Raw genomic sequence first — 14481 nt, forward strand, 5'->3', positions numbered from 1 at the left:
TATGAGTAGCTCAGCAATTCATTTGATGTATTAGAAAATACAAGAGCTGTCATAAACTTGATGCAGGAGCAGAAGCTGAGCCTTGGAGAGTTTCAAGGTAACCCTGCATAGGAATTAGATCAGAACTGGACCACTGATGATCCCTCCCAGGCAGGGCAATTGGCAGAGAGCCCAAAGAACCAAGAACTGGCTCAAAGGGCATAACTTGGTAATCCGACTAAATAATATATTGACTTGATGGATGACTTGATCCTTAGAGGGCCAAAAATCACTCCAAGTGAGTCAAGGACAGGACTGGAATCTGAAGCTCCTGCCCCGTGGTCGAGGCCTGGCCCAGACGGCTTCCACATACTGCCCTTAGCAGTTTATTAGCTCAGTGGTCACTCAGCTGGGCACCCACGAGCTCTCACAGGCACACTCGAACAATAGGGAGAGCAGATGGTTTGCTTTAGTTGTCAGGATTTCATAGCTAAATTTAATATTCAACTAATTAGTTAACCAAATTCAGGTATTTGGTGATATCCAGTTTAAAAAATTGTTTTTGCTTCAAATTAATTTTTTTATTGCCTTGCTGTATAGACATATTTTAATACTGTATACTGCCTCAAATTCTTTTTTGTAAGCAGCTAGAAGTAAATTAGAAAGAGAGTAACATGTACAAGTTCTCATATTCTCCATTTAGTACTCTCTTAGTACTGCACATGCACCAAAATTAGATAAAAACTCTGAACTCACTTTGAATATTTAATTGATTACCAATTCATAGATGAAATTTTGGAGATATTGAACTGTAAGCTACTTGAATGTGGTTTTTTAAATTTCTTATCTTAATGTGCGGAATACAATTGGTTGACGGATGGATGGCTGAACAATTGGATGGATGAATTAGTAATCATGATACAAATCATCATAGATAAGGTATATAAACCAGTACACAAGCCCTTGCAAGCGGGCGTGTGTGTGTATTTATGTGTATGTGTGTGTATTTACCAGAGACAGTAAAAACAGGTAACTTAAAACTTTGGGTTTTAAGGTGATCTGCTACTTTTGCACCCCCTAATTGTCTTCAGTGTGTGAACAGAAGTCATGGATTTGGTGGACTGCCGGTACACACTGCTTCTAAAGTCACGCCATTGGTTTCCTCTCCAGTCCCACTCACTCGGTGGGAACCACTCCGGACAGCAGTGTATCTAAATCCATACAGTGTAATGGATCCTTATTTCTCAGTTTTATGTTGTTCTTATGACTCAACCTCACTATTATTTAAAATATAGACCTGGCCCGGCCAGCCGTGGCTCAGCAGTTGAGCATCAACCTAGGATCCAGGAGATCATGGTTCGATTCCTGGTCAGGGCACATGCCCGGGTTGCGGGCTCGATCCTTAGTCAGGGGTGTGCAGGAGGCAGCCGATCAATGACTCTCTCATCACTGATGCTTCTCTCTCTCCCTCTCCCTTCCTCTCTCCGAAATCAATAAAGATTTTTTTTTTTAAATAACAAATAAATAAATAAAATTTAAATTTAAAAAAATAAAAAATAAAATATAGCCCTGGCCAGTTTGACTCGGTGGTTAGAAAATCGGCCCATGGAACGAGGGGTCGAGGGGTCCATTCCCGGTCAAGGGCACATACCTCGGTTGCAGGTTCCCCACACCGGTAGGGCCGCCTGTGGGAGGCAACCAATTGATGTGTCTCTCTCACATTAATGTTTCTCTCTCTCTCCCCCTCCCACTCTCTGAAAAGCAATGTGAAAAATATCCTCAAGTAAGGATTAAAAATTAAATAAATAAATAAATAAATAAATAAATAAATAAATAATAAAATATAGAGGAAAAACCTGGGCTTTTAGCAATAAATCTTTAGTTATTTTTTCCTTTCTTTTTGTGATGGCCCTGGGTAATACAGGCAAAACTTCTCTGCAGATGAAGAGGCAGGTGACCGGGGAGGGATAAAACCAATTTTCAAGGTCAGATGAAATTTCTAGCAGAAGAAAGGCTTTGGACACAGTGACAGTGACGCACTGGTATCCATTAATGAATTCATAACCTAATGGATGAAAGTGAGAAATAGGGTCATCTCTTCAGGACGCACCTTCAAGGCAATCACCATGCATTTGGAAGTGACATTTTGGAAATGAAGCAGCTTTTTCGTGAAGAATTCAGGGCCTCAGAGGCTAATGTCCCCTCAGTGACTGGATTCCTCCTTAGGCACAGCTCCTTCTGGGCACAGACTCGAAACTCAGGAAACATTTCTCCCCCATGATGCGTCCCCTCTGCTACATCGTGCGCTTCTGCAGATGCCTCCCAACCACAGCAGAGGGTGACTGCAGCCAGCACCTCGGAAACAAAGGCCCCGGAGCGGCAGCGGGCGGCGGTTTCACGTGGCAGGAACAGGGCCGGTTGCTAAAGGTGTAACAATGTCAGTGTCTACCCTGGGAGCCTAAGGGACCAAAAGCTAAGTCACTGTCTCAACCTCCCTGCATTTTCAATTTTAAAACTACATTTTATTGCAAAAACACATGGAGAGGTTTCCACTGAAGTAAATAAGATCAAACAACTTAAAGACATGCACAGTCAAGGGGAAAGCCCTCCTTCCTCCAATCTCTATCTTTCTCCAGAAAAAGCCACCAGCCTGAATTTGGTGTGTTTCTTCAGAACTCTTTTCTATGCCTTTACACACATATTTGTATGTACAAATATATGGTCTTCTTTTGGCATGAATGGAATCCTTGTTTCCTATTATGCAACTTATTAAAACTCTACAGCGTGTTTTGTAGATTTTTTAAAATATTTTTTTGTGTTTTTCTTTTACCCTCCCCTGAGGATGTATTTCTTTTATTGATTTGAGAGAGAGAAAGAGAAAGATCTATGTGAGAGGGAAACATCAATTGGTTGCATCTCTTTTGTGTCCTGACCGGGAATTGAACCTGCCACCATTGGTGGGGGGGACAGGACGACAGTCCAACCAACCGAGCCACTTGGCCAGGGCTGTTTGTAGACATTTTGAAGTTAACTTTCTTTCTCATAGATTCCACAGCATGGATGTATCAGTGTATTTACTCGCCTGCTATTGGGTGACATTGGCTGCTTCAGTTTTCCCCATTATAAATAGTGCTTTAGCACACACCCTGCTCCTGCGTCTGTGTGCAGCGGTGTATTTCTCTAGGACACTAACTGGAAGTGGAATTGCTGGGAGAGAGGACAAGACGGCAGAGTAGGTAAATGCGGTACCTGCCGCCTCCCAGAACCACATCAAAGTTACAGCTAAAATACAGAACAACCATCACTCAGAACCTCCTGACATCTAGCTGAACAGAAGCCCTACAACCAGGGAGCTGACGAAGCACATTGGACAGCTAGGAGGGGGAGAGACGCGGGGCAGAATCGGGCAGATTCGGGGAAACTGGAAACCGGGACCCAGGTGCAGAGATTTAAACCCGGGAGGGATATCTTGGCTGTGAAGGTTTCCCAGAGGAGCGAGAGGTCCCAGCCCCACATCAGGTCCCCCAGCCCAGGGTTCCAGTGCCGGGAAGAGAAGTCCCATTGCTTCACACTGTAACAACCAGCAGGGATTCTGGCTGAGTGACATGGAGGCTGCTGGACTCCCAGGTTGTTCCCCTTAAAGGGCCTGTGCACGGATTTACTCGGACTCACTCCCTCTGAGCTCCAGCGCTGGGCAGCAGCTGGAAAAGAACCTGGGACATTTGCGGAGAAACTAACTTGCCTGGAATCCAGGGAAAGAGCTGGAAGGGCAGCTTTCTCCCGGACAGAAGAGCTGGCAGAGGCCATTGCTCCTTTGATGAGCCCTCCCCACACAGAGCTGGGAGGTAACTTTTCTGAATCTCCATCAACTTGGCTCACAGTTTTCTCCCTGCCCTGGTGAATTCCTGAGACCCTGCCCCTCCCTACTTGCAAGCTCATCCAAGCCCTTTCCAGTGGCTTTTCTATGCAAGCCATTTCCAGTGGCTTGCCTCAGGCTTAGGACTTTCCTAAAATCTCTCAAACAAGCAGCAGCTGTCCTCAGAGTGCCCCATACCTCTCCATAAGTGGTCCCAGGCCAGGCACTAGCGGCAGCCTGCATTGGTTCATAGCTTGGCCTCTCCTAGACACCTCCAAGTCCAACACAAGTAACAGCCAACTACAGACCGCTGTGTAGCTCATGCTGGGTGGCCCTGGGCAGGGCAGGGGCAGAGACTAACTTTGCTTCTCTCGGGAAGCCCCAGAGACAGTGCACCTAGTGGTCAGCTTCAACCACACTGGATTACAACCCTCCCACATCCACGAGTGACACAGTCAAGGGGTGCACTTGGTGAATACCAAAGGCTCACTGAAGTAAATCCTGCTCCACAGGGGTATCTCCAGCACAGCATCTCTTCAGCTGTAGCTGCAGCTGGTCCTCATAGCCAATTGGCCTGGAGATCAGTTCCTCCCAGTGATGCCAACAGCAACCAAGGCTCAACTACAACAGGACAGTGCACACAGCCCACACAAGGGAGCACCTAGAAGGCCCAGCTCAGGTGACTGGGGAGACTAAGCCAATGGGCCCTATAGGACACCTACTACACAAAGCCACTCTACCAATTCCAGGAGACACAGCAGCTCAACCTAATACATAGAAACAAATAACAGGAAGCAGCAAAAATATGAAGGCAAAGAAACATGTCACAAAGGAAAGAACAGAAGAAATCTCCAGAAAATGAACTAAATAAAATGGAACCAAGCAAGCTACTAGACAGAGTTCAAAACAATGGTTATAAAGATGCTAAAGGATCTTAGTAAGACTTTTAAGGGTACTAGTGAGATCATCAACAACATAAAAAAGAACCAGTCGGAAATGAAGGCTACACTAACTGAAATGAAGAATAATTTACAGTGAATCAACAGTAGAGTAGAGGATGCTGAGAATCAAATCAGCAAGTTGGATTATGAGGAAGAAAAAAACAGCCAACCAGAAGAGCAAAAAGAAAAACCCAGAAATACGAAGATAGTGTAAGGAGTCTCTGGGACAAACTCAAGAGGCCCAACATTCACCTTATGGAGATGCCAAAAGTAGAAGAAACAGAGCAAGAAATTGAAAACCTATTTGAAAAAAGTGACAGGAGACTTCCCCTACCTGGAGAAGAAATAGACTTACAAATGCAGGAAGCACAGAGGGTCCCAAACAAGAGGAACCCAAAGAGGCCCACAGCAAGACACATCATAATGAAAATGCCAAAGGTTAAAGACAGAGAGAATCTTAAAAGCAGCAAGAGAAAAGCAGTTAGTTACCTACAAGGGAGCCCCCATACGACTGTCAGCTGGTTTCAAACTGAAACTTTGCAGGCCAGAAGGGAGTGGCAAGAAATAGTCAAAGTGATGAAAAGCAAGAACCTACAACCAAGATTGCTCTACCCAGCAAAGCAATCATTTAGAATTGAAGGTCAGATAAAGAGCTTCACAGATAAGAAAAAGCTAAAGGAGTTCATCACCACCAAACCAGTATTAAAGGGTCTTCTTTAAGAAGAAGCTAATGAACAAAATAATCTGACAAACAAATTAGACCCAGAAACATTGAAGCATGCAACAAACTGTTGTATCTCAGAAGGAAGAGGGAAGCACGGTGGGGAGATAGGAAGAGATTAACCAAAGAATTTATATGCATAACCCATGGACACAGACAATAATGGGGTGAAGGCCTGGGGAGGGGGGAGGAAGGAGAGGGGAGAGGATCAAGGGGGAGAAATGGGGCACCTGTAATACTTTCAACAATAAAGATAAATTTTTTAAAAAAGAAGTGGTATTGCTAAGTTGAAGGACATGCATATATAAGGATATGTTAAAATGTGAATTTTTCTGTTGTCTCTATTTTGTTCTAAGAAAAATCCAGTAGGTGCCAACACCCACCTATTTACAATATACGAAAAGGCTAAACCTTCTTTAAGGCATGTGAAGATTTCTTTAGGCAGAGTTACTGTAGTGCTGTGTACTGTAGCATCTCCCCTCCCCCTGGCAAATGAAGGTACTAGGCTGTGTCCTGTGACACCTAATTTATTAGTTTCTAGGGCTGCCATAGCATAGAACCACCAACTAGGTGGCTTTAAACAACAAATTTATTGTCTCAAAGTTCTGGAGGCTAGAAGTCCAAAGCCAAGCTGGTGTCATAAGGCCTGTGTTCCGTCTAAAACCTCTGGGAGAGAATTTGTCCTTGCCTCCCCCTAGTTTCTAGGGTTTGCTGGCTGTCCTTAGTGCTACCCTACTGACAGACACATCACTCCAATCTCTGCTTCTGCTGTCCCATGGCCATCTTCTCCCTGTGTGTCTCTGTTATAAGGACCAGTCATATTGGATGAACCCCCCTATTCCAGTATGACCTCATCCTAATTACATCTGCACCTCTACAAAAACCCTGTTTCCAAATAAGGTCAACATTCTGGAGAGCTGGGCGTTAGGACTTCAACATATCCTTTGGGGACACAACTCAACTTCTAACACTTGGAAAAGTCTCTTGGTAAATGGCCAGGACCACAGTTGCTTGTGGCCAAGAAGAAAAAAGGTCAGTGTTGGGAGCCAGTGTACTCTTACCAACTGGTAAAGACACAGAGGACAGGGGTGCCCATTTCTATGAGCTATGTGTGAACTCCCCCCGGAAAGTAGTTGGTTTTGAGCCGTCTTGAATAGCACTTCAAGAGGGCTTTGTCCAAAGGGCGAGGCCATGTCAGTTGAAATAGAACGGAAGTGTACCATACCCAAGATGGGGGGTGGGGGGAAGAGGGGTTATGCCAGCAGAAGGCCGTCAGGTGAGAGGCCTCCAGCAAGGGGAACCCGCCAAAGAACCTGCACAAATACCAGGGAAGAAAAGCTCAGACTTCGAAAGCCCAGAGAGCACGAGTGACGACCTGATGTTTCTCCAATCAAGAAAAAGCTTTACAGTTCCTCCCACCCTCTTCCCTAGCAACTTAACAGGAGCCAGTGAGGGAGGGAGCAGAGTAAGAAAAAGGAACCCCCTACACTGCCAGGCCCACTCCCAGTTTCTGAGTCTAAGTCAGGCCTGAGCAGTGGGGAGCAGAGAGGCTGGAAACTGGACAAGGGTATAGAGTTTGGATGTTGAGCTCATTCAATAAGCCAATACCCTACCTTTTAATTTTGAGAAGGACTTCTGAATTATCTTTGAAAAAGACTGACCCAATTAACATGCCATCGACTGTGAACGTATTTATTTCCCCACATGTGTATCATTATGAATCTTTTCAATTTGATCAGGATGGTGGCCTGAGAACATGTCCTTGATTAATCTTTTACTTTCCTGATTACCTGATAGAGTGTTTGAATATCTTCATGCTTATTGATGATTTGTATTTCATTTGTGAGTTGCCTGTCTGTTAACACTTATCTAGTCTACTTGGTTGCTTATATTTCTCTTGATGATTTTTATGTAATCTTTAGTGTAATCTGGATAGTGGGATTGATTCACAATACTGTGGATTCAGGGATTAGGGATCAGTCAGAATACAAATGGTCAAATTTGTCATAATGTTTTAAAATCATTACCCCAATTCCTACTTTGTTACCTAGGATTTGTGTCTTAATCACTGTGACAGCTGCTATTTAGCTTTCTAGGTTCATGGGCACAGGTGGCTACCATCTACATTTGTCCTTCAATTAAGCATGAACTGTTCTGCAAATCAGTCCAATTATCCATCCTGATGGAATTTTGGGAGCGGTGAGCCGTTCCAAACTGCAACAAGTGAAAGTTGCTTCTGACCCTCAGGGGAAATATCCAGCTTTTCTCTGGGGTGATACAATCCTGGCAATAGGAGAAAGGAATAGTAGGAAATAGAGCCCAGGAATAAACTTAAAAGCTTGAAGTCATGAATCTTCAAGTCAAATCTAAAGCTGAAATTGTAAATTTAGTGGTATCTCCCGCTTAATTCCCTTCCATCTTTCCACAGGTATGCTTTTCATAGAGAACAGCGACAGACCTATCTTGATTCTTAAAAGGAATGTGCAGGCGTGACGGTGAAGTCGGCGCACGGTTAATACTACAGTGCGTTCTGAGAACGGGGGGCCCTATAGCATGATCAGCATGGAGCTCGGGGTCTCAAGGACTGAGTACACCTGCAGTGTAAAGAACAAGGTCTTACTTGTGGCTGACAGAAGAGGCAGCTGGTACCAAGATACTAAAAACTTACTAAAAAGAGTTCACACTCACCCTCTGTCCACATACATTTTTGTTTGTCCTGCTCACTCTTGTAGGAATAAAGTAGCTCCATCAAATGATTTGGAAGCAGCGTATGGAGGCTAGATAGAGTCTCAAAGGTGTGATGCAGGACTTCAAGATGGTCATTGTGTTTAGGTGTCTTTAATTTGTCAAGAAGTGGAAGTTTCCGTACAATTTGATTTTGGGGGGCTGTTCCCATGATGACACACTGAGTTACAGAGAAGAACAAATAGAGAATTTGAAGAGTGAAGCCCCTTGCGATTGTTGTTTCTCCAAGCTTTTCGCCATCTCCAAGAAGGTATCACGGAGTCTGTTTTCTCATCTCTGACTGCTTAGCATTCCAAGAGTCACAATGGCCCAGATCCTGGCCTGGAACTCCGAGCGCTCATCCTGCATCTTCAAACCCGAGGAACTCAGCCTGTCAAAAATACCTTGACAAGTCTCACAGGGATTTCAGACAGGAACTCCAGTTTTCTGTCTGGACATGGACAGTATCTGAGGAAAACAGAGGCTTTCCTAAAAGGAAAGAGGAAAACGGTGTGTAGAACACACCCAGTGTTATTTCCCACCTGGCACTTAGTAGAGGCTGTGCGCCCTGTGTGTCCGTAATTAAGGCTGCACGGCCCTGAGGGAGAGTGGTTACATCAGCACGGTTCTTGAGCAGAACTGAGGAAAGAGCTTCGTCATCCAAAACCAAGGAAATGTCCCAATTAACACAGGTAAGCCACCAAATTGCTTCTTTTCTCTTAACCAAATTAACACTGAGGAAACAAAGTAAACAAACAAAAAAACGCTCAATTCTAGCTTTACCGATAGAAGCCATTCTTCATTGTGAACCAAAAACAGAGGACAGGAGAAGTACTAAGTCTTAAATCACCACACTTAATAGCAGCCCGAAGCAATAGAGTGGCTGCCAAGAACTCCCAGATTTGGGGCAAAAATACAAATAATAAGGTTTACTATAGCTACCCCTTAATCTCAGCACGCTTCATCAGCTGAGCCCAGGTCACCGCAATTGCCCTGCTCTGTGAACTGGACGGGTAAGGACACTGCAGGATGGTGAGAGGCAGGGACAGCCATGGAGCCAAGGGAGCTAGGACAACAGCTGGTGATGTTGGCCAGCTTCTCACCAAACTGAAAGACCTTTGGTCAAGACTATAAAAACATCATGATTATATCATAGCATTAGTGTTATAGCATCAGAGTAGGAGATAAACAATTTCACTTAATTTTCAACTTGCAAACTTAAAAAGTAAAACTTTAAAAAATAAATAAAAGATACTTTCTTTTTTAGAATCTATCTTTATTGTTGAAAGTATTACAGTGCCCCCCTTCTGCCCCCACTGACCTCCTCCGCCCCACTCCTGCCCCCGTCCCAGGCTTTCATGGCACTATTGTCTGTGTCCATAGGTTATGCATATATGAATATAAGTTCTTTGGTTAATTTCTTTGGCCACACCCTCACCCTTCCCTCAGTCTGTTGCATGCTTCCATGTCTCTGGGTCTATTTTTTCTTCAGTTTATTTTGTTCATTAGATTCCACATATAAATGAGATCATGTGGTACTTGTCTTTCTCTGACTGGCTTATTTCACTTAGCATAAGATACACTTTAACTACGAATATATTTAAAATATGTTACAGAGCTAACCAGAATCACTTGAATATAATGTGACCCTCATAATTTGGAGAGAGAAGAGAATTGGTGTAGGTCAGGGGTTTAGAATATTTTGATAGCCGGAGGCTTCTTCCTTCCAAGCAAATTTGAGTGTCTTACTCTAAATCCTCATTTACATAAGTAGGAAAAAACAAACCATGTTTTAAGCCATCCAAGGAAGTGATGTCTATTTTCTTTGCCATGGGTAAGAGTTCTTCAAGAAATCAATCTCATTCATTTTCTCTAATAATGGGGAGGTGGAAAGAACACTGAACCAGGATGGGAGTTAACAGTCAAGAACGGAGGCTGGTAACGCCCTGCTGCTGACTAGTGTGATCTTGATCGCAGCCAACCGGACCCATGGTACTAATGCTCTTTGATAAAACAAATCCATTTGTATCTTGCTTTGCATTCCACTTACTTCTAATTCTATTCTTCAGTGCCCAATATATTCACAGTCACGTTTTTAATGTTACTATTTTCTCACAAGATGAGAAAAAAATCCTTCTAAGCCAGCCCTCCTTGTCTTATTGTGACATGAGTTGCTATAAAGGGCCAGCAGCACCTCTCAGCATAGCAGCTGCAGGACTCTGGGTTGTTTTTCTAGTTAGGCTGATCTATTCAAGACTTTTAGGTAAACAGCAATTCCTTTTTTTGTTTGTTTGTTTGTTTGTTTTTGTTCCCAAGAGGGCTATTGTGTCTCCCAAACACCTTCCACTTACCCTCTGCCATGGTGGATGTGACAAGATCAGCTGGCTTCCAGAAGGCAAAGTATTCAGTAATGTTCAAAGAGAAAAGATCATCTCCAAGTTCCTTAAAGAAAGTGTCCTAAAGAGAGTGTTCCGTTCAAAGCAAATGAGGTGGGAGGGTCCCGACTACCAGAAAGAGGAGCCAAGCTACAGCTTTCCTGGCACCAGAAAGTAAGTTCTGATCCTGAAACTTAAATCAAAATTCAAAGTAACTTCATAACACAGGCTAAGAAAACAGAGTATAGGCACCTGAAGGTCAGGGAGACTTTTTAAGCAATTCAAACTGTAGAAATCAAGTCTTGCAGAAAAATCTAAATAAAGGTGGAAATATGGGTGAGAATTTATTTAAAAGTCCTAACTGCAGCATATGCAGTTGTAGAATTTACTGATGTATGTGTTTATCTTACTTTTAAAAATATATTCATAGACATCACTATCACAGTCATTCTAGGAATAAATACATTTTAAACAAGACAGACAATTTAAAAAGTAAATAAAACAAGACTGTGAGGAGTACAGGGGAGGAAATAAAAACAGGGTGTTTATGAAAAACAGTAATGTGGGCGGGAAGGGCTTTTTAAAAGTAAAATCAGGGAATGCCTTTCTTAGAGGAAAATGGAAATGCAGAGGAAGAAGACAGACACCTCTGGGTTGGGGGGTGGAGATGGAGGTCAAAAATCTGAGAAACCTATGTGCATTTTCCTGGGAAGACACTCAAAGAAGCATGGGATCCCTTCCCCCCAAAAGTTAAACCAGTGCATTTAGATGCTTAACAAAACATTTTGGGGGTTGAATCTAGAGCTGGGTGTCTAACCCAACAGAATTCAAGTCTCCAGCAAAGGATTGCAAAAACATTCTTCCTCCTAGAACTGTGTGAGGAGACTCCAGAGCTGCTGGCTTGAGGGATAGAGCTCAGAGGGCAGCCATCTGGATTCCTGTACTGAGTCATTCCCACATTTGGTAGAGGACATCTTTCTCCGGCAGACTTTTACAGACCAAGCAGCTTTGCCTGGGGGGGGAAGCAGTTGCCCCACCCTGTTGGAAAACTTCTCACCCCACCCTGTGGAGTTTCTACAGCCTGAGGCTCATTAAGAGACTGAATAACAATCAGCTTCTGGGAGCTCTGAGTCTCTGCCTAATTTGCTTCTATACCCAGGATTTGGAAAAGCAGACCTTGGTCCTTTCCAAATGCATGCAGCCCCAGCAGAGGGAACCACAAGCTGTGCAGTGCCTAAAGCTTCAAATAGGCTACTCAAGGCCAGTCACAAACAGCATCTGACAGGGCCCGCACCAGAGACCATCCAAAAGATTGGGAGTCCTAGCAGATCTACCTAATACATAGAAACAAATCCAAACAGGCAGCCAAAATGGGGAGACAAAAAAATGAGCCCCAAATAAAAGAACAAAAGAAGTCTCCAGAAGAAGAGCTAAATGAAATGGAGATAAGCAACCTAGCAGATATAAAGTTCAGAATACTGATCATAAGGATGCTCAACAGCATGAGAAAAGAAATGGAAACTATGAAGAAAATTAAGAATGACATAGTAGAAAATTTTTTAAAAAGCATTGGCAGGAATAAGCAGGGTTTTAGGGGAAGGTGAGGATCGGATCAGTGAATTAGAAGACAAGGTAGTAAAAAGCACTCAATTAGAGATCCAAAAAGAAAAAACAGTTAAAAAACAGGACAACAGCTTAGGGAGCTGTGGGACAACATGAAATTAACAATATTTGCATCACAGGAGTGCCAGAAGAGGTTGAAAGTGAGCAAGGGTTAGAGAACCTGTTTGAAGAAATAATGGCAGAAAACTTCCCTAACCTGGTCTAGGAAAAAGTCACACAAGTTCAGGAGGCACAGAGGTCCCAAGCAAGAAGAACCCAAAGAGGCCCACACCCAGACACATCATAATTAAAATGCCAAAAATTCAAGACAAAGAGAATCTTAAAGGCAGCAAGAGAAAAGCAATCTGTTACTTACAAAGGAGCTCCCATAAGGCTGTCAGCTGATTGCTCATCAGAAACTCTACAGGCCAGAAGGGAATGGCATGACGTATTCAGGGTAATGAAAAGCAAGGATCTAAAACCAAGCCTGCTCTACCCAACAAGGCTATCATTCAAGATAGGTGGTGAAATAAAGAGCTTCTCAGATGAAAAAAAGGCTAAAAGGGTTTATCACCACCAAACCATCACTGCAAGAAATGTTAAAGGGACTGCTGTAATAAGAAGGTGAAATAGAGAGAATGAGAAGCATAGGCATAAAGAAATAAATTGCAATAGATAAGTACCTATCAATAATAACCTTAAATATAAATGGATTAAATGTCCCAATCAAAATATATAGGGTAACTGAATGGATAAGAAAACAAAACCCAAATATATGCTGTCTACCAGAGTCCCACCTCAGAACAAAAGATCACACAGGCTGGAGGAAAAAAAACTTCTGGAGGACTTTAATGGAGAGATCAACAGCAATACAGTCATAGTAGGGGAGTTTAGCATGCCACTGATTTTATTGGATAGATCTTCCAGACAAAAAATCAACAAGGAAACAGTGACTCTAAATGACACACCAGATCAGGTGGATTTGATTGACTTTTACAGAATATTCCACTACAAAGCTGCAGAATAGGCATTCTCCTCAAGTGTACATGGGACATTCTCAAAGATAGACTACATATTAGGACACAAAACAAGTCTCTACAAGTTCAAGAAGATTGAAATCATATCAAACAACTTCTTGGACATTTACACCATGAAATACTATGCAGCTATAAAAAAGAAGGATCCCCTGCCCTTTGAGATAGCATGATGGGACCTGGAGAGTATTATGCTAAGTGAAATAAGCCAGTCAGAGACAGACAAGTATCACATGATCTTACTCCTGTGTGGAATCTAATGAACAAAATAAACTGATGAACAAAATAGATCCAGAGACACAGAAACACAGAACAGACTGACATCTCAGAGGGAAGGCGGGGATGGGTGGGTGGGTGGGTGGGGACAGAATAACCTAAGAACTTATATGCATATATGCATAACCCATGGACACAGACAATAGTGTGGTGAAGGACTGGGGGAGGGGTGCATGGTGGAGGGAATCAATGGGGGAGAAAGGGGACATTTGTAATACTTTCAACAATAAAGATAAATTTAAAAAAAAAAAATTCTTGCCTGTCCAGGGTGGCTCAGTGGTTGAGCACTGACCTATGATCCAGGAGATCGAGGTTCAGTTCATGGTCAGGCACATGTCCAGGTTTCAGGCTCGATTTCCAGTAGGGGTTGTGCAGGAGGCAGTGGATCAATGACTGTCTCATCGTTGGTGTTTCTCTCTCTCTCTCCCTCTCCTTTCCTCTCTCTCAAATCAAAAGATTTTTTTTTTAAATCTTCCTTAAATGCTTTATTATACCTATATCTGACATTTTTAGTATTTATGTAGTTACATGTACAAATAAATATATGTCAGTCACAAATGTATAAATATTCACTTACATATTTACTTACATAATATATGTATATGTAACGGGGATATACCCATATTCTCTATGTGTGTATATGCATGTATTCTTTCCTCTCCTCTCCCCACTCCATGCCCTTATTTCATAGAACTAAAGTAAGAGATACGCACTTGGAGGGCAAAATTGGCCTCCCACGATCTAAGTGTATGATAGGAAAAAACAACCAACTTTTGTTCTTCCTGCTGTAATGCCAACGACTGGCGGGAACTGAGCAGGGGGGCGGCTCGCTGGGGCGGGAAGGCGCCCTCCTGCTCTAAGTGCTGACGGTACCACACGCGATTAGCATACAGAGAACTTGCCATGTATCTGCACATGTGCGTGGATTAGCCTTGTCGAGCTCAGCGCGGGGCAGGGCCCCCGGCTGCAGGCG

At 43.2% G+C, this 14481-nt stretch overlaps 1 protein-coding gene across 1 annotated transcript in view; it reads right to left on the reverse strand.

The window, feature by feature from the left end:
- LOC308561261 (testis expressed protein 56-like) overlaps positions 1-8393 on the reverse strand; it is a gene marked incomplete at its 5' end in the record, with an annotated part of 33500 nt that extends 25107 nt beyond the window's left edge. Inside the window, one exon of the mRNA XM_081146048.1 lies at positions 8186-8393. Coding sequence (XP_081002174.1) covers positions 8186-8393 — 208 coding nt within the window. The remainder of the gene's footprint in view (positions 1-8185) is intronic.
- Positions 8394-14481: the final 6088 nt, after the last annotated feature.

Source organism: Miniopterus schreibersii (genome assembly GCF_964146895.1).
Source record: "Miniopterus schreibersii genome assembly, chromosome: 8".
Lineage (NCBI taxonomy): Eukaryota > Metazoa > Chordata > Mammalia > Chiroptera > Miniopteridae > Miniopterus > Miniopterus schreibersii.